This window comes from Bufo gargarizans, chromosome 5 (genome assembly GCF_014858855.1).
Source record: "Bufo gargarizans isolate SCDJY-AF-19 chromosome 5, ASM1485885v1, whole genome shotgun sequence".
In the NCBI taxonomy this organism is placed as follows: domain Eukaryota; kingdom Metazoa; phylum Chordata; class Amphibia; order Anura; family Bufonidae; genus Bufo; species Bufo gargarizans.
In genome coordinates, this window is record NC_058084.1 from 351,661,125 (window position 1) to 351,682,075 (window position 20,951).

General features: G+C 41.9%; 1 protein-coding gene across 3 annotated transcripts in view; it reads right to left on the reverse strand.

The window, feature by feature from the left end:
• Positions 1–20,951, reverse strand: part of CDKAL1 (CDK5 regulatory subunit associated protein 1 like 1) — a 908,375-nt gene that overhangs the window by 660,109 nt on the left and 227,315 nt on the right. For all 3 annotated transcript variants that reach the window (XM_044293876.1, XM_044293878.1, XM_044293877.1), the window contains one exon: positions 14,156–14,204. In XM_044293876.1, the coding sequence (XP_044149811.1) occupies positions 14,156–14,204 (49 nt within the window). The remainder of the gene's footprint in view (positions 1–14,155; positions 14,205–20,951) is intronic.

A 20,951-nucleotide genomic window follows, 5' to 3' on the forward strand; every position in this document is an offset into this window, starting at 1 on the left:
GTCACGCTACTTCAGGATCATTCATCTCTCTGCCAGATATATTAATGGCAGCATTTAAATATTTAAAACAGACATTACCAGCGAAGAAAATATATAGGGATGATCTGCAATAATGGTAAAAACCACAGGGGGAATTTATAACTGTGACACAAGTAATGAGGCTGGAAACAAGATATTACATGTATATATGCAGATTAAAAAGCCAGAAACAGTTATCTGTAGTGGTGAATACAAACTGTGCCATAACTTGTGGAGACAGTGAGAAAAGAATGCATTTTCAATTTATACCACAAATCTTATTAGTCATTCAAAGAAAAAGGGATTCTCAGATATTCTCAAATACTGCATATATAAATATACCTGTTTTTCATACCAGCACTTTCCTTCCCCTGTTCTCAGCATCACTGCATCCTGGCAGGAAGTTTACATGCATACCTTCCTGTTTTCATCAGTTTCCTGCTGGGTTTAATAACCTAACCAATCAAGATATTCCCTATAATGTTTCACAGGGCTTGCTCTGCCTAGCTAACATTAAGAGGGGAGGTGTAGGGGCGTGATTACTGAGAGAAGTGACAGGCAGAGCCAGTATGGAAACCTTGCAGAGCAAAGCATGCTGGGGCTGTTTACAAAAGCCGAGCAAGAAGCAAGCCATGCAAATTTCCTGCCAGGATGCAGTAATGCAGGAAAAGGGGAAGGAAAGTTCTAACATGAAAAACAGTTATATGAGGCAAAAATATACAGTATTTTGGGTTCTATTGGTAGATAAAAAATAAATTACGAAACCAGAAAACCCATTTAAGGATGCCATGTTAACTAAAATTTTCATCCTTTCACATTCAAGTACTTCATATTGAAGCTCCACGTTTGATTGACTATGGCCACAGTGTAGTTCGAAATCTTATTTGTCTTAAATGTTTCTTATGGGCTACTGAACGTCCCACCACATATTACTGATGTCGCCATTTGCTCCTTTGTCTCGTTCTCACAACCGAAAACGACCGCCAGAAGTACAATCGGGAAATCCCTGGTGTAGTGTGCGTCGATGTGTGCGCAATTCCTCCAAAATAACATCACAGAGACGTTCTCAAGTAGGTTCCAATAATGTGCCTCCCTCCCAGCAGCTAGGCGTGGTTTATTTATACCAGAAGATGGGAGGCGGTCTTACAATCATGACCAATGAGGAGACAGGTTATGGTATGAAGTGATTGGCTGGCGAAGATGTGAATGATCGCGCAAACTTATGTTCGCGCGTTCACACACACATTCACGCCCTTTCCGTGCTTATACTCGTGGATGAAGAAACCCCCCCTCGACGGTTCCCATCCCTCCCTCCTCAGCCGGCGCCATGACACTGGTATCCTGCAGTAATACCAGGCTGGGCACAAATCAGCTACAGGTCGGGATGACCGGACCATCGTGCGAAAGTCTCTGCGCAGATGCGAACGCGAATGAATCTACGCAACTCCATAGGATAGATGGCGACCATACGGCGAACAATTATTTTTCCACAACATTACCTAATAAGGAAAACAAGTGCCTAGGTTACTGTCACAGCGGGAAAGTCAAGATTTACTATTAGATGGCTTAAAAATAAGCCAATTCAGATAGAAGTCATCCATCTTGATTATACAAACCCTTCAGTCTGCACGTACAAGTTATGGTAAACTACAAGACCCTGAATGCCTTGCCCAGAGAAAAGTATGGTAGGCAAGGCCAGATCACAGATCACATGAAGCTATTTGTGTGCTTCATTCCAAACTATGCTCAAGATACTTAGTAACCATAAATGCAGGCCAAGGATAGGTTATCAGTATCTGATTGGTGGGGTTCCAACTCCTGACACCCCAGCCAATCTTTTTTTTTTTACATAGGCTGTGTCACTCTGGTGAAGACTGTAGCTTCTTTCTAGGCCAGTGATGTTATCAGTCACGTGTTAGACCAACCTATAAGAAAAACTCTAATACGGTACAAATAGTGCACTGGGGTCTAGCATAATATACTGAAACCAACAAGAGCAAAAAACCAACAACCCCATAAAGGAATGAGAAAACACTCATAAAATATATGTAGTTTATTAGGACGCAGAATAAATATACAATAACATGAAGGCACAAGGTAAAGGGAAATGGGAAGCACCGTGTAGCGGATCGTGAACCCCCACCCTCACATATACCAAACTAACAAGGAGAAGATGCCATAAAACACCGGGTGTAGAACCGCATATTAATGGGGGAACTGTAAATTCACCCAAAGTGACATATAAACCTATGTATTGCACACATGTACAGGATCAAAAAATCATGAGGTCACACATATCAGAGTTGCCCACCACTAGTAACTATTGTGGCCATCCCGTATAGAACAGGCAGCCAGATCACATGGTAACTAAAATCCAGGTAGAGCAAGAGTGGTATGTGTAAGCAATGACACTAAGGTAAAACACTGAACATATATTAAGCAATGCATAAGTTACCCATGGTATGCGGAAACACCAAGTGTCTGACCGGAGCTGCACCTCGACGCGCATTTCGCCAAGAAAGGCTTTGTCAGGAAATGAAGATTGAACGCAGGTGTCCGTCTTAAATAGTGTGGTCCACATCCAGCATTTTACTTTGCGCATGTGCCCAGCGATTGAAGATATGGCATCATAGAAGCGCGCAACCGGTCGCCTGGAAACCAAGCGAGGTTTCCAGGCGACCGGTGGCGCGCTTCTATGATGCCATATCTTCCGTCGCTGGGTGCATGCGAAAAGTAAAATGCCGGATGCATTACATACGTTTATATGTCACTTACATATGTTTATATGTCAGGCACCATAGATATGGACTATGGAGATATTCTCCCCTAGAATAAACCTCTAGGGGGGAATATTTTTGAATGGGTTAAATATTGCAAAGTATACATTTTTGGCAGGAATAGTAGAGCTCCAATTTTTAAACCATGTCACCGCTTTGTGCAAAAATGTAATTGCTCTGTGAGCATGTCCACTTTAGTAAATATTTCTATTGACAATCAGATAATTCTGCAGGATGATATTTTTAGCACTGCTTTTTCAGTTTTTTCTCCTAGAAATGCTGAGTAAATTGACAACTGGGTGTTCTTCACTGTGTAAATAGAGTGGTCAGAAATTTGTTTCACTGACCCACTCGAGTAGTCAAGTCATGCATTGAAAAATGCAAAATAGAGAACAGGCTACATTTTTTTCAGTAGAACAAACGTGTGTGAGTGAGAAGGAACGCCCACATGCATAAACCCACTGACTAATGGGTCAGTTTTCAGTCTGGGTGCCTGCGGTTCCAAACACAGATGGCAATCGCTCTTTGATTCTCGCTCTTGTACATGAGTCCTTATAAAAGGCAAATGGTAAAATTCTATTTCTGCACGCTTTTTTTTTTTTGGGGGGGGGGGGGGAGAATTAATAAAGGAATAATATGAAGAATGCTAAGAAAGCTCTTCATTATTTCAGGAGGAAACAAGTATTTATTAAAATAGACATTTTAGGGGTGGCAAGAGGCCCTCTTTAAAATTACATTGATCTCCATAGTGCTTCTCAGGTAGGCAGGAGCTAAGCCACAAGTATGCTTTGGCATGGTTACAAGCTGGCCAGAATTCAAAGAATACAAGAATATATTTTCTTTCAAAAATTGATTTTGAGGTTAGCAACAATTTGGGAATCATAAGGTGCATTTACACCGAGCAAGGACAAGCCTATTGTCACGAAGGAAGCGTTCCTTCCCGTCAGACGCTCGTTAAGTATGAGGAGGTGCGATTGCTGCTGCCCCATACAACGCAAACGCTGGTTCATCTGGTAATCGGGATTTTTTTTAACATGTTAAAAAAAACCCTAGTTTGCTGGCAGCAGATTGTGCTGTGTAATAGTTTGCCGGCAGCAGAGCACCTGAGACAGTGTAGGGACGAGCGATGCATTAGCGATCGCTCGTCCCTATACTGAGGAGGGGATCACCGTTTCCCTCCCGACAATCGTCTGCTCTATATGCCCGTGTAAAAGGACCCTTAGATGCTCATATGATAATTACAGACTGCATTTTTTTTTTACATAAGCCAAAATCAGAAGAAACAAAGAATTAATAAGGTTAGTCAACAGTGGTTTTGGTGAAGTGTGTACTGATGGGCAACACGGTATGTGCCAACCGTTCTAATTAAAATCTACAAAATAACAGACATGTTAAAAATACCTGAAACGACCATTTCTAACACTCTAGGAAGAACCATTTATTCTCAACCCCAAATATTTCCTACAGTGACATGTGGCCATCTATCATGACCTTGCTTTACTAATTACCTTAATAAGTCATTTAGCGATCTGGAGAATAAATGGGCTATTTATGTTCTGATGTGACTGGCAAAACAAAGTCAAACTGCAGTTGGCTCACAGATGCACACTGAAGTTAATGAAGAGGTGAGCAAGGAAGGCTTGATAGCATAATAGGTAAACCCATTATATACATAGGATGTCATATGCTTAATAATGGCTGGGCAGAAGCAGAACATTAGGTTACTAAGAAAAACAATGATCCCATTATCTAGGCTAGCCATTTACTTATTCATCTGTGCCTTGTACTGGCCATGCATGTAATGATCAATAGGCACTAATTACATAGGAGATTAGCAGGCCAATAGAAATCATAAGCACTTTCACATAATATATCATGTAATCCATATGCTACATTTAAGTACAAGTACAGTGTGTTTGAGGATTTAATTAAACGGTGTGTTAACCTAAAGATGCACAAGGTGAAACCAGTTACACAAAAAACACAAAAGATCACAAGGATATAAAAAAAAAAAAAAGAATAACCACAAATGGAGTTGATATGTATAGTAGTAATAAGAACGGCAAAATATTAGAAAAAAAAAAAAAACACTGTCTAAAATTACCTATAGCCAAAAACATAATTATAAAGGGATTTCCAATGGGTCGCTGTCACATGGACAATACAACTGATTAGACTTGATGTCATAAATAGACAAGTTGTGGTTCTGTGATAATCGAAATGGATATCACATCAAATACCTGGAGAGAAAAATTAAGCATACAGCCATTTACTGTCCAGTAGTCCAAACCATAAATGTGTCCTTTTGGCAAATGTCGGTCAGTTAAACTCTGAACTCCTGTAGTCAAAGGGATTTTACCGTGGTATAATATTGATTATCTCATCACCCGTAAATCAGGTACATGCAGGTAAATATTGAAGAGGATACAGCACTTGCACAAGCGCTGCAACTGCTAGGAGTTGGACCCCCACCTATCTTTTATGATGGCATACCCTGTAACAATGTCTATTCTTGTCCTCAAAAAAGACAAGAACAGGATATGTTCTGTTTTATGGGCTGTGGAACGGACATGTTGTGTGAAAGGTGCCTAAAAGGGAACCTGTCAGTGGATTCATCTTTAGTACCAATAAGCAGCATAGAATACTGACACGCTTCCTCATTACAAAACTATATTTTACTTTACAGACATTTAGAGTATACATGGGGGAAGCAAAGGCTGTACGCCAGTTTTCTGGTGTACAAAAGTCACATTTATGTGAATGCAAGTGCCATTTTGCATAAAAATTTGCGACTCTTGTTTTCTCCCAATTTTACACAACTCACACCCTTTTGGAAAAGAGCACAGGACTTAGTAGAAAGTGTGTCCCCTTGTGTTCCAACAGATTAACTTTATGCTACACCAGACACTGCCTAGCTCACAGCTGGCAAAGCTTTCCTTTACTGGTTTATAGAAGGCATGAAGACTAGGGCTGTCGAATATAATCGATGCAGCGATGCATCGCGATTCGACCCCCGGCGATTCTGCATCGATGCGGTTGCTTTAAATAATCGATGCATGTTAATGACGTTAGCGACGCGTCCGCCGTGCAGCCGAGTCGCTGACGTGTCAGAGGGGGTGGCCACAACATTGAGTGAGCCGGGTCTGACTGAGTGAGGAGGAGCCGGAGGCGTGGTTTCCGCGCATCTCCGGCTCCCAGTCAGACACTCAGAAGCAGGCGGCAGTGCGGACGTGCGGTGGCTGGCGGCGAGGTGAGTTATCTACCTCCAAAGCGCCTGCCACCTACACAGCATATACACCTACCGCCTGCCACCTACACAGCTCATATTGCCGCTTCTCATACCTTTGCCGCCCGCGCCATGTTTCTTCTTTATTTTTCCGGTTGTGTATCTTCTTATTCTTCCCCTCCGTCTACAGTGGACGGAACTTTAGGTTCCGGGTCTATGAAAGGCGGTCAAACAGCGGCCCCTAGTGGCCAGTCTGGGAATGTCTACATTTATCTCACACTATTCAGGAGATTGCTCCCAGCAGGAGGTGATCCACACTGACAACTCTCAGCTAAGGGCAGGGATCTGAAACTGCTGGGGTGTCAGATTTACTGACAGTTACTGATCCTGCACCATCAGAGCCCCTTCACACGTGTATCAGTCCCTACTGAGAGGATGGTGATTGTGGATACACAGGATCTATCAACCTGAAACCTCCAGGACTAAGGCTACTTTCACACTAGCGCTTGATCGGATCCGTTCTGAACGGATCCGATCATATTAATGCAGACGGAGGCTCCGTTCAGTACGGTTCCGTCTGCATTAATAACTTAGAAAATTTTCTAAGTGCGCAAGATGCCTGAGCGGATCCGTCCAGACTTTCAATGTAAAGTCAATGGGGGACGGATCCGCTTGAAGATTGAGCCATATGGTGACATCTTCAAGCGGATCCGTTCCCATTGACTTACATTGTAAGTCTGGACGGATCCGCTCGCCTCCGCACGGCCAGGCGGACACCCGAACGCTGCAAGCAGCGTTCAGCTGTCCGCCTGTCCGTGCGGAGGCGAGCGGAGCGGAGGCTGAACGCCGCCAGACTGATGCAGTCTGAGCGGATCCGCTCCATTCAGACTGCATCAGGGCTGGACGGAGGCGTTCGGGTCCGCTCGTGAGCCCCTTCAAACGGAGCTCACGAACGGACCGACGAACGCTAGTGTGAAACTAGCCTAATACTGATGGTCTCTCAGGTTCTTTCACACTTGCGTTTTTCTTTTCCGGCGCTGAGTTCCGTCCTAGGAGCTCAATACCGGAAAAGAACTGACCAGTTTTATCCTAATGCATTCTGAATGGAGAGCAATCCGTTCAGGAGGCATCAGTTCAGTCCCTCTTACGTTTTTTGACCGGAGAGAATACCGCAGCATGCAGCAGTTTTCTCTCCGGCCAAAAATCCTGAACACTTGCCGGATCCAGCTTTAAACTTATATTGAAATGTATTAGTGCCAGATCCGGCATTAAAATTGCTGCATTGACGGATCCGTTCTTCCGATCTGCGCAGACCTTTAAATCTGTGAAAAAAATAAACACCGGATCCGTTTTTCCAGATGACACCGGAGAGACAGATCCGGTATTTCAATGCATTTGTCAGACGGATCCGCCTGACAATAGATACAAATAAATATTTTTGTGCAATTTCTGACTGATTGAATTAATTTTTTGATGTAAAATTGAAAAACAAGGGGACTTGGGTAATAATCTTGATGCATCGCCGAATCGAATCGAATCGTGGACTTGATAATCGTAATCGCATCGAATCGTGAGACGAGTGAAGATGCGCAGCCCTAATGAAGACGTGCCAAAGAAGGCGTCGCCCTTAATAAATTTGGTGCACCTTACTCTAGCGCAAACAAGAACTGTACTAAATTCCTCCCTGCTGATTTAAAAAAAAAAAACAGACAAAGGAAAAAGTGCTTGCTGGGTCATCTATTAAAGACTGGCGTCTCAGAACCTGGTCTTAATAACCCTGTGCACTGGATTCGCTGAAGTTATGAAGTAGCGCTGGCCTCTAAATAACTTTGGAGTGTCCACCGCCGGTCTAAATCTACGCCAGCTAATTTACTTGCTTAAATTTAGACCATTTTTTACTCCTAAAACAGATATGCAAAATGATAAATGAGACGGGCCTGCCAGTCATACCCTTCCCTGCCATACCCCCTTATTTAGACCTGGGGGTGAGCAGGGAAAAGTCGCAGACTGTGGTGCAATCTGCAGCAGAAATAGTTCTTTGTAGTGAGGGAGCATGCCAGTAGGTCATGTTGCCCATGGTTAGGACAGGATTTCTCAGGTTTCCTTTAATCAAACTCCCTACAGTAAGTTTCATAGGGGCTCCAAAGGGAAGGCTGCACTTTAAGGTTCTGGTCGGAAACAGAGGAAGGATCAATAAATCATAGCACCAATCAAAATAGTTCTCTAACAAAACCTTTGACAAGAGAGGCATTAGTAGAAAAGTCAAGACTCCTGGCCAAGGAGTAAATGACTTATTACAAGCTCAACTGCATATTATAGGGAAATTCAGATGCCGTCCCATCCCATAGTGACAAGTGTGACTGCAGCAGCAGCAGAATAGCTTGTAGGCTGCGTTTCCAGGATGCTTCTCAATTGCCTGCTGAGACTTTTTAGCAGTGATTTTGTCTCGTATCACTAGTAGTGCAGTCGTTCATGACAAATCTCTTTGCAGATGACTCCATATATGGTTGAGTGGACACACAAAGCTTTTATTACATTTTTGATTCATAGAGGACCGATTCCCTCCCTGATATCACATCACATTATGGTCTCATAAAGAACCGTAAAGTAGTGTCAAGCAAGGGAGACATAAAAGGTAGCCTGGCTTTGTACTCTTCTGGACACATCATGAATTACCAACTTCATGGGAGGATATTGCAGTTCATCGCAAGTTCAAGGAGGTTACTATTGTGTGCACAGCCAAACAATCCAACCGAGATTCATAAGCGCTTATTAACAATGGATTTTTATATATATATATATATATATATATATATATATATATATATATATATATACACACACACACACACATATATATATATATATATACACACACACATATATATATATATATATATATATATATATACACACATACACATATACACACACACAAAATCTGTACACAATGCCAACAAATGTGTGCACAATGGCCACTTTACAATCTTTTTAGGTTACGCACTGTTTTACAGTCGCGTTCCTATTTTGTTTATTAACTTGCTTCCATATTCTGGTTGTTCATCTTTTCTGGTGTTTGCTGCTTCTCCTGTAAACGGTGGATGTGCATCGTTTTGGGTCCTGTGCCCCCCCATCTATGACATCACTTGTAATGGCTTCCATGTCCTCCCTGTGCATCCGGCATTCTCTTCCAGTGCTTAGAATCCATATTAAACATTCACATCTGCAAAGTAGAAGGCTTTCTCTCCTTCCAGTGTGCCGTCCAATGTGCACTACTGGATGGTGTAGTGAGCATTTGCACTATGGGCCAATGAGGCTTTACTGCATAGGCTGCACAGTTCAGCGTCTCCTGCACTCTGCACAGTTCAACCCCATTGGGGAACAACAGGGGAACTATTCACAGTGCATACACTTGTTACACCTGACACTTTAGATCCGGTGATGTACCAGGTCTCTGTATGGGAATGCTAGGCGGAGACTTCCATCTAGTAGTGATCCCAGTGCTCTGAACCAGGACAACCCATTTTAATAAGGTCTTATGCACATGACCGTTTTGGTCTGCATTTGCGGCTTGGATGTGGACCCCATTCACTTCAATGGGGCCGCAAAAGATGCGGACAGCAATCCGTGTGCTTTCCGCATCCGTTGCTCCGTTTCGTGGTCCGCAAAAAAAAATATTCCCTGTTATATTAATGGTTGTGGCACATGGATGCCATCCGTGTTTTGCGGCTCCGCAACGGTCATGTGCATAAGGCCTAATTGTATGAAATCTACACTGTGTGCACAATTAGGCAAGTGAGTTGTTTTTGACCGTAGCAAGCTGTATAAACTTGAATGCTTATTGGATTGAAGCACCTCAGGTGATGTGCATTTGTGTAATGAGGGAGGGTCTGGCCTAATGAGAACAAGATCCTACATCAAGGTGTGCACAATTATTAGGCAGCTTGTTTTCATATGGCAAAATGAGCAAAAAACAGAGGCGATTGTGAAAAATTGTTTATAGCCTTTTAGAGGGATGGAGCACTCTTGAAACGGTTAAGATATTGGGGCGTGATGATAGAACTATCAAACTATTTGTTTTACATAGTCAACAGGGTCACAAAAGACATGTTGAGGTGAAAAAAAATAATATAAAAGATGCAAATTAAGAGCCAAAAGATGGAAAGTCAAACGTGAAGCGACCGGGAACCCATTATCCTTCAGTTATGTCATATTGCAGAACTGCAACCTCCCTGGACTGCCCAGAAGTACAAGGTGTTAGTGGCTCAGAGACTTGGCCATGGTAAGGAAGCCTGAGACCTTGCCACTAAACAAGCCAAGTTGAAACGTTAAGACTGGGTGAAGAAATATCTGAAGAGGAGAGTGACTCTTGACGGACCAGATAGATGGGCTCGTTGCTGAATAAATAACAGCACACAGCTTCACTTTGACTCATACGCCAGCAAAGTGGAGCTGGGGTCCTGCCATGGGCTGGCATTATTAAAGATGAGCTTGTTGGAATGTTTAGTGTTGAAGATGGAATCAAACTCAACTCCCAAACCTACTGCCAGTTTTTAGAAGACACTTTCTTCAGGCAGTGGTACAAGAAAGTCTACATCTTTAAAAATAAAATAAAATAATGATTATTATGCAGGAGAATGCTCATCACATGCATCTAAGTAATCTACTGCATGGATAGCCAGTGAAGGCCTTAAAGATCAAAGAAGAAAGATACAGCCCCCTTCCTCATCTGAGGAGCCCCCTATGATGGATCTCAATAGCGGAAAATAGAAACGCTAGTGTGAAAGTAGCCTTATGACTGTACTTGTCACTGACTTTATTTTTTGAAATCTCACAAATGTTTTTTTTGTAAATTTTGAATTGTTTGTTCAATATTTTAACTTTACCAGATGAAAATAAACAAGTGAGATGGGAACATATTGCTTTCTTATTTCGTTACATAATTCTGCACAACAATAGTCGCCCAATAATAATGCACATGTAGCTATTTAGGTTTGAGGTCTATTCACATTTTGGATTGACCGACAGCACTGTAGTTGTTTAATAAATGTGCCTAATAACTGTTCACACAGTATGAAAGTCTCCTCAGGAAAAGTTAGAAAAGCTATATATGTATGTCCTTGAAATGCAGAGAATGGGACTAAAAGAAACAAGTAAAAAGTGGAGCTGCTATATTCATTGCTTGTCATAAAAGGTTTATCTGGGATTAAGTCTGCAGTCTTCTCTGTATGGGAAATATTTACCTGCTAAGTTTAAGGGACAGGAGAGAACACAGGGGAGGTGAAAACCGATCATCACTAGAATACCATTTTAATGGGTCCGCAAATAAAAAAATAAAAAATTACTCCGTGTGCATTCCGTTTCCGTATGTCCTTTCTGCAAAAAAATAGAACATGTCCCATTATTGTCCACATTACGGACAAGGATAGTACTGTTGTATAAGGGGCCAGGTGTTCTGTAAAATACGGAATGCACTCGAACGTCATCCGTATCTGTGGTGGATCTGTTTTGCGGCCCGCAAAATATATACGGTTGTGTGCATAATCCCTTATTGCTAGTATAAGGGACAGAAGAGGTGAGAACGCATCACTAGAAACCTTGTTTATTACGGTTTTTAATAAAGGGCTTTAGATTTATAGAACACATTTAAGATTACAATTTCTAAATAAATTACAAAATATTAATAACAGATAATATCCTTTGAGCTGGAGTAAGTGTCAGTACATTTTTACCGACTCCACCCAAAACTAACAGACCATTTTGTACCTCATCAAATGTTGCCAAGTGATCTATCAGTATATTTTAGTAAAAAAATCATCTGCTTTAAAGCCCCCTCAAAGGGCTGAAGAGGTTTCACTGGCCTGTATAAATGTAGGCAAGAGGATATTTGGTATACTTTTATGCAATTACTCTGCTTTCTTTGGCACTGTAATCCACTTAGAATTCAAATAAATACTCTCATATATCAGTCTCAGACTGGCAAAAGGCCAAAACATGACTGTGAATGACATACTAAGCAGAGTCTGACTGTGATTAGAAGACTACCCTGGCACACAAACCTAACAGCAAACAAGCGTAAGAATTGAAAATAGAAACAAAAATAAAACTGGTGATTAGTATATAAGGAGTGTTTCCTGATCACTGGCAGCTTGGTCTTTAAAGTTTAGGCCAAAAACAAAGTAAGGCACCTGCACAGCAGAATTACTTATTGATATAGGAAGGGGCAGAAGGGGTGGTAGCCAAGACCAGTACACAAACACATCTAGGCACATCGAAATGCTAGGACTAAGAACAGGGTTTGTATAGTGCAATATATGAGATATATAAATATTATATATATCATATCTCCAGCAGGTATATTGTATAGGTGCATGAAAATAGTGAACAGTTTGCCTGGTTTATAAAACCCATTTTCAGAAGATAATTTATAAAAAAATATATATATACTTAATTAACCACTTTGTGCACCAGGACATAAAACAGTGTAGCAAAATTTTTAAGTAGTTGGCACTCCATGACATTACGGCATTATGAGAAAGTGCCTCTGCCTAGGTCACTAACGTCATGTACTTTGGTCACGTGGCCTAGTTACAGCTCAGTCCCATTCACGTGAATGACCCTAGGTTGCAATTCCAAACACAGCCTCCATACAATGTACAGCTCTGTGTTTGGTTGGCTGTAAGGAGGCAGCAGCACTCGCCACAGCACAGTGGTCTCTTCAACCAACTGATTGGTAGCGGTGTCAGGAGTTGGCCCCCCACGATCAGATACTGATTAAATGTCCTGAGGATACGTCATCAAAACTCTGTGGGTTATTATAAGACAGCCTGCTTGCTTTCGTTCGTATCACTTGCGTGTCATTGATGCAGGGCTACAGCGACGCAGTCCCCGCAAAACTGTATCTGACCGGTTTGCAAACAGACACAGTGAATTAATAATTATGGTAGGAAGTGATATGATGTTGTCTTACAGCAACAAGTTCATGTATCTATTAGCATTCCGACTGACAAATAAGAAGGCTTAAAGGGACACTGACAGGGCCAATAAGCATATTGAGGTATATATATGGCACCACAGGTCTTATAATGGGTATTACAATCATATAAGTATCCCCCCTGTCCACATTATACATACAGTAAACTTAAGTTTTATAACCTGCTCCAACGGTCTTCAATCTGCCCAAGGGGCGGCGTTTCACCTCTCTTGCGCCCAGCCAGCCTCCCCCAACTGCTGCCTTGAAGCGCCGCCCAGCTCATGAATATTCAGTTTGCTGGGCGGCTTCTGCAGTCCCCGCTCTGAAGCGCTGCGCTGAACAGTGCCCTTCGCGGGGACAGTAAGCGCCGCCCAGCGAAGTGAATATTGATGAGCTAGGCGGCGCTTACTGTACCGGACTTCACAAGATCCGGCGCATGCGCCGGGCACTGGTAAGCGAAGCGCTTCAGAGCGGGGACCGCAGAAGCCGCCCAGCAAACTGAATATTCATGAGCTGGGCGGCGCTTCAAAGCGGCAGTTGGGGAGGCTGGCTGAGCGCAAGAGAGGTGAAACGCCGCCCCTTGGGCAGATTGAAGACCGTTGGAGCAGGTTATAAAACTTAAGTTTACTGTATGTATAATGTGGACAGGGGGGGATACTTATATGATTGTAATACCCATTATAAGACCTGTACTGCCATATATGTACCTCAATATGCTTATTGGCCCTGTCAGTGTCCCTTTAAAGAGCTAATCCCTTCCCTGCCCCCCACCCACTAGCCCAATGTGGGCTCTGAGAACCTAGTCAAACTCCTAGCTGCAAACCGTGCAGGAGCTGTGCAAGCACTGCCAACAATGCACAAATGTAGCGGCGGCTGTAAATGTTGGAAATTAAGTATAAATATTGCTATGGACATGGGGTGGACTGGAATGACGTTCCCCCCCAAATGCCACAAAAAGAATAAACCGCGAACTTGTCAAGTGACCTCACATGTACAATGGGTGTGCCTCATGCAAGTGGACATGTTTTGTTTTTTTTTTTTTGTTTTTTTTTAGATAAAGCATCCTTGATATGAGAATATCCCTTAACCCCTGGTAATCCAAATCTATATACTTCATAGAATTAATACATTTCATAAAAGGATAGTATCACAAAATCTTACCTTTTATTGTTTCTTCTACAACTTCCACTACTCTATCGATCTGTTGGACCTGTGAAAAGGATATGGAAATTACATATGAAAATCTTCGCAGCACTGGATTATCAATTCTGAAACAAAATCATAATATAATTGATGGATAACTACATACAAGCAAAAAAAGCAAAAAAAAAAAACAACAACATAATACTAAAATCTGTAGGATATAGTTCTAACATTCATTACATGGAATAAAGTCCTGCATGTATTGTCTAAAATTACGTATCTCAGACGGAAATGGCTCAAACTGATGCCAAATGTGCATAACTAAGGCTACTTTCCCACTAGCGGCACCCTTCTCTGGCAGGCTGTTCCTGTGGGTGAACAGCCTGCCGAATCAGTGGTGCCGCTAGTGCATAGTGTTGCCGGAAGTCCACTCCGGCCCCATTGACTATAATAGAGGCAGGCCGGAGGTCCAGCCGTAGTACAGCATAGGCAAAGATGCCAAGAGGCTGCTGAAATAGAACTACGACATGGCACGTTTCCCCACCGGACAGCCTGCCGGAGAAGGATGCTGCAAGTGTTAAACTAGTCTAATGCTCACTATTTTTTTTTTTTTTTTAACAGGATCCATATTTTTTCTGTTCTTCTGACAGACCAGAATAATGGGGGAAAGAATGGTGCTGTGAACCCACTCTTATACATGCATTGGTATCATTGGAGATGAAGAAAACTGCAGCACTTTGTGTCTTCCTTTGTGCACGACTAATATTTATTCAAAATGAGACGTTTTGACTAAAAAGACTTTGACTTGGTGAATAAATTTTCATCATCACTAAAGAAAGACACAGAGTGCTACAGTTTTCTTCATTATAGAATCTGCTGGGGCCTCCAGGCTAAGGCCCATGACTGCCTGGATCGCCATGTATTGGACTTTATCACAAAGTTAACTGACTGGTAGTGCTGCTGTTACTTTGTTTTCTAGTATCATTGGTATTATGCTCAGCCAGAACCCCAAACAGACTGGATCAAAAGCTTTAGAATGCTTACAGAGAATCCATAATGCAGTTGATTCAGATCTAGCAATTAAACTATGGGCACAAAAAATGTACCTGGGTAAAGCTTATATACTGTTATGCCTAGTGCGTCGGAGGATGACTCACTGATTTCTTAAAGGGTTTTCCGAGGCTTAAATACCAATGAACTTTCCTCTGAATAGGTGGTCAGTATCCGACAGCGGCCTTCTCTCTGCTTTCTCTAGGCCATGTGAAGACACTTTCATCGGTCACATGGCCCAGGCACAGCTCCATAGAAGTGAATTGGGCGGCGCTGCAATACCAAGCACAGCTCCATACATTGTACGGCGCTGCACTTGGGGAGCACGGAGAAGGCCAAGGCGCTCAAAACAGCTGATTGGTGAGGGTCCCAGGTGGACTGTACTGTTCAGATACTGATTACCTATCCAGAGTATTTAAATCTAGAAAAACCCTTTTAGAACTGCTCCATCGGTTCCATACCAGCCATAAAACAGCATTGCCTGAGGTGTTTCTTTAACTTAGAAAAATTCTTTTAAAACTAACTCACAATTACGTTATATTGAATTGATGTCTTTGAAAGATGTTTGACTTCCCCAGGTATTCCAACTTGCAAGAAGAGTCCAAGGCACTGCCAAATGATTAACTGCTGCATATGGAGCCCCTAAGCCAAAAACAGCAGCTGCTTTTGGCTTGTGTGCTTCAAATTAATCAGTTTATAGTTCACTTGACAGGGTCTTGGACTCTTCGCTAGATTACCTGGGTGGATTCAGGTAGAAACCACACCAGATTACAGGTAATCTGGTGCCCGCGTTACCCATGTGGACCCTTGCAGGCATATAAACAGACTAATTATGTAATCATGACATATTTCTGTATGAACTGACTAATATGTGAAACAACTTAACAAGGAAACTGGTAAAGAGCTTGAACAGATTAAGCAAACCGTGCCAAAGCCTTAGCATCTTGCTAGTAAATCAATGACTTGTACTGTATATTTATCATATTACCAAGTAAACTTCATACTGGATTTTCAATTTTAGATCAAATGTGAAAAATGTTCTTTATATAACAGCATGCATTTTGTGAGTGAAGGATTCATAACAATGAAACCAATTTAAAATCAATAAATCAGTACTTCACAAAAAAACGCCAGATGCAAAACCAGCCAAAAGAACAGAATGCTAAATAGATGTTAACTGCCGAAAATATCACCACATTTAAATGCTTAAAAATACATATATTCATGTCAAAATGGAGACTCCCTACACACCAGGGAGAGGTCCCTCAGAAATGCAAAAATATTTTAAGTAGTAAAAAAATAAATAAATAATCTTACTCTAGCACCCTATAAAATATTCAGAAAAAAAAATGCAGTATTGGAAAGAGACCAAAACACATGCTTTACATTAAACTGCTCATATTCAAGGTCTGATTTTACACAAGGTAAAAAGAAGAAGAAAAGAGGTAAAGCAAGGAAAATAGAAAAAAAGTGGTGAAAAAGGCAACACCCCCCTTCCCCTAGAAAAAACGTGAAGTGATGCAAATGAGGAGCTGAGCAGATTGATATATAGATTTTTTGGGAAAGCTATAATTTGTCATGTATTGATTGAATGCAATATCAAAAGAGATGCATTGATTCATAATTCACTGTGTTACAAAGATGATCTACAGTCACTCAGCAGAACTACCCATTAGAACCAAAAGCCCAGTTAACAGGAGGTTCCAAAGCCAGGAGCTGAGCAGATATTCAGTTTGGTGCAGAAAAATGCTGAATTAATTTGCACTGTAATCACTGAAAGTGTACTTTCAGTTTGTTTATAAGTAATGGCAATAGACATGGGTACTGGGCGCTCTTAAAGAGGTTATTACACAAAACGTATTACTATGCAATGAATAGAGCATTGCAAATAAAATATTGTACTATACAATAAAAACATTGTTTTTTGTAATGTACATTACATGTTCCTCCATGGAAGCATCCCCTGCTGCTTAGCGCTCATCCTCCCGGTCCACCTTCCCCTGCATTCAGTGGTCGACTAATATGCTCAGTTCCCTGCTCTCCATGTCGGAGTCGTGACGCGGCCCAGACAGAGTTAACTGCAATGCATCTTGGGAAATGCAGGAGCTTGATGAGCTGCTGCCCACCACAGAAAGGGAAGAAATGCCTCCAGATATATGAATTTTAAATGTGTGAGGTAAGCCCCTTTAATGCTGAAATCCTTCTGGCATCACACAGTTGAATAAGCAGCTACTCTCTTGGCTCCCACTGTCAAAAAATTTGCAAAGGGATAGGTCAGTGTCTGAGTGTTGAGATCGTCAGAATGAGGAAAGAGATGCAATTGTATATTGTACTTGCTCTTCTCACTGCAGGAGACGGGCTCAATAGAAGTGTACGGGCCCATCCAATTCGGTCTTCTGCAGCAAGGAGAGAACACGCTATGAGAACATTTCTCACGTCTTGTTCTAGGGATCGTGTGGGCATCAGCACTCAGACCTACACCAATCAAAACTTTTGATATGTCTATGAATTCAAATATGTGACTCAGTGACCCTTTAAGAACACAACGTGATCTTGGATCACGATCATCCAACAGTCATGGACATATGGAGACCCAAAGACACAGGGCCTACTGTAGAATCATATAAGGTAAAACGGTCTTCTGCATTTATTCAGAATACTCTGAAGATTCACATCTTGTATAAAACATTCAATAAAATAGTAGAAATCATCTCAGGATGGAGCTCATGAGTTGAAACCCCTGAAGAAGCCTTGGGAGGCAAAACTAGTTGGGCACTTAGGAGCTCCATCCTGAGATGATTCCTACTATTTTATTACAGTCATGTGAAAAAATTAGGACACCCTTTGAAAGCATGTGGTTTTTTGTAACATTTTTAATAAAAGGTTATTTCATCTCCGTTTCAACAATACAGAGAGATTAAAGTAATCCAACTAAACAAAGAAAACTGAAGAAAAGTCTTTTCAAGATCTTCTGTAAATGTCATTCTACAAAAATGCCTATTCTAACTGAGGAAAAAGATAGGACACCCTTGCCCCTAATAGCGAGTGTTACCTCCTTTGGCTGAAATAACTGCAGTGAGACGGTTCTTGTAGCCATCTACCAGTCTTCGACATCGGTCTGAGGAAATTTTACCCCACTCCTCAATGCAGAACTTTTTCAGCTGTGAGATGTTTGAGGGGTTTCTTGCACGTACAGCCCTTTTTAAGTCACCCCACAGCATCTCAATGGGATTCAAATCTGGACTTTGACTTGGCCATTCCAGGACTCTCCATTTCTTCTTTTTCAGCCAATCTTTGGTTGATTTACTAGTATGTTTTGGGTCATTGTCATGTTGCATGGTCCAGTTCCGCTTCAGCTTTAATTTTCTAACTGATGGTCTCACATGTTCTTCAAGCACCTTCTGATACACAGTAGAATTCATCGTGGATTCTATGATGGTGAGCTGACCAGGTCCTGCTGCAGCAAAGCAGCCCCAAACCATGACACTTCCACCTCCATGCTTCACAGTTGGTATGAGGTTCTTTTCTTGGAATGCTGTGTTTGGTTTACGCCAAACATGTCCTCTGCTGTTGTGTCCAAATAATTCAATTTTGGACTCATCTGTCCAAAGAACATTATTCCAGAAGTCCTGGTCTTTGTCAACTTTATCTCTGGCAAATGTCAGTCTGGCCTCGATGTTTCTCTTGGAAAGCAAAGGTTTCCTCCTTGCACACCTCCCATGCAAGTTAAACTTGTACAGTCTCTTTCTGATTGTAGAGGCATGTACTTCTACATCAACAGTAGCCAGAGCCTGCTGTAGTTCTCGAGATGACACTTTAGGGTTTTTGGAGACCTCTTTTAGCATCTTGCGGTCTGCTCTTGGGGTGAACTTGCTGGGGCGACCAGTCCTGGGCATGTTGGCAGTTGTTTTGAAAGCCCTCCACTTGTAGACTATCTTCCGGACAGTGGAATGGCTGATTTCAAAATCTTTTGAGATCTTTTTAAATCCCTTCCCAGACTCATAGGCTGCTACAATCTTTTTTCTGAAGTCCTCTGACAGCTCTTTTGCTCTCACCATGGTGCTCACTCTCACTTCAACAGTCAGGAGCACACCAAACTAAATGTCTGAGGTTTAAATAGGGCAAGCCTCATTCAACATGCAGAGTAACGATCTACTAATTATGTGCACCTGGTGTGATATACCTGTATGAGATCTGAGCCAATTTAAGAGGGAATACATGTGAGGGTGTCCTATCTTTTTCCTCAGTTAGAATAGGCATTTTTGTCGAATGACATTTACAGAAGATCTTGAAAAGACTTTTCTTCAGTTTTCTTTGTTTAGTTGGATTACTTTAATCTCTCTGTATTGTTGAAACGGAGATGAAATAACCTTTTATTAAAAATGTTACAAAAAACCACATGCTTTCAAAGGGTGTCCTAATTTTTTCACATGACTGTACATGTTTTATACAAGATGTTCATCGTGTAAGCATTCTGAATAAATTCAGCAGGCTGTTTTACTTTAAATGATTCTGCACAAGGCTCTGTCTCTTTGTATTCCTGTGACTGTTGGAAGATAGTGATCCAAGATATATGCAGCTCCAGCTGGCAAACAGTGATTTAACAGTGTGAGAGGGCTGCAGTGTGGCCATCTACAGCAACGTGGTGATCCATACAAGTCTACAGGAGGCACAGTAGAGGAGGACGCTACAAGGAGACCATTAAGGGGACAGCGCCTGAATTGCTGGTCAGAAGATTGCTCCTTTGGAGTAAAGCAGGTCTTTTGATATTGACTGCACTGCTGACCTTTACTGCCAATGTAGAGACCTTTTTTTAAATTTACACTAACAATGGTGTGCTGGGATTTTTAAGTTCACCTGCTGCGCTCTGGGTCCTTATTTAGTTGATGATTATTATTTTAGGTTCTGTTTGCAGAGAGGAATGAGGACAGTAGACCATAGGACCATAGAGGGAAATTTCCTGGTGGACGATGCCCATGGAGACACTATAGCCCTCCTCAGGCTGATGGGTATGTAACAATCTGACACTCAAAATAAATTAATAATGGGCGCATCGGATGCCACAGATGCCTTCTAGAATTCAACTGCATTACCATCATCAGGCTGGTGCGTATCAGGTGTTAAGTATTCAACCGTATGTTGAATACTTAACACCTGTGTTCTGCTGAGCCTGCCTACTTGTGTTGCTCCCAACTTCTGTCATTTTGGATAGCCCACCTTTAGTTTCTTCCAGGGCCACTTTAAATTGCTAGTCTGCCTCCGACTCCTGGGCTGAGATGGATCCTTGGTGTGGTGAGGAGGCATTCTCTCTGCTCATCAGGAGAGCTGCTGACTAAGCACATAAGAAGCAGCATCAGTGTAGTTGTCAGCTTGTCAGACTGCACTGGATGACAAGGAAAGAAAGCGCTTCATGGTGGGGGGCTAGGTCCTAGACACTATGCAATACATGAAGCCTGCATGCTGCCTATCTGACAAACTAGGGGAAAAAAACTAAGTAATATAAAGCATTTTATGCTCATTGGCATTTAAATCCCACCATATATGTGGTAAACAGTTCGTATAACCCCCTTTAAGGCAGATCTGTCATCTGTCACTGTAGAATACCTATCGTTACCAATCCAGTATAAAGACTTATAGCCGGCAGTACTAATAACCTCAATGGATATCCTTTAACTTGTGGTGCTACAATGTCCATGTGTGCTCTGTGCACAATAAAAGATACTGCAATACATCCAAGTTAGGAAGAAACGGCACAGCACTCGCC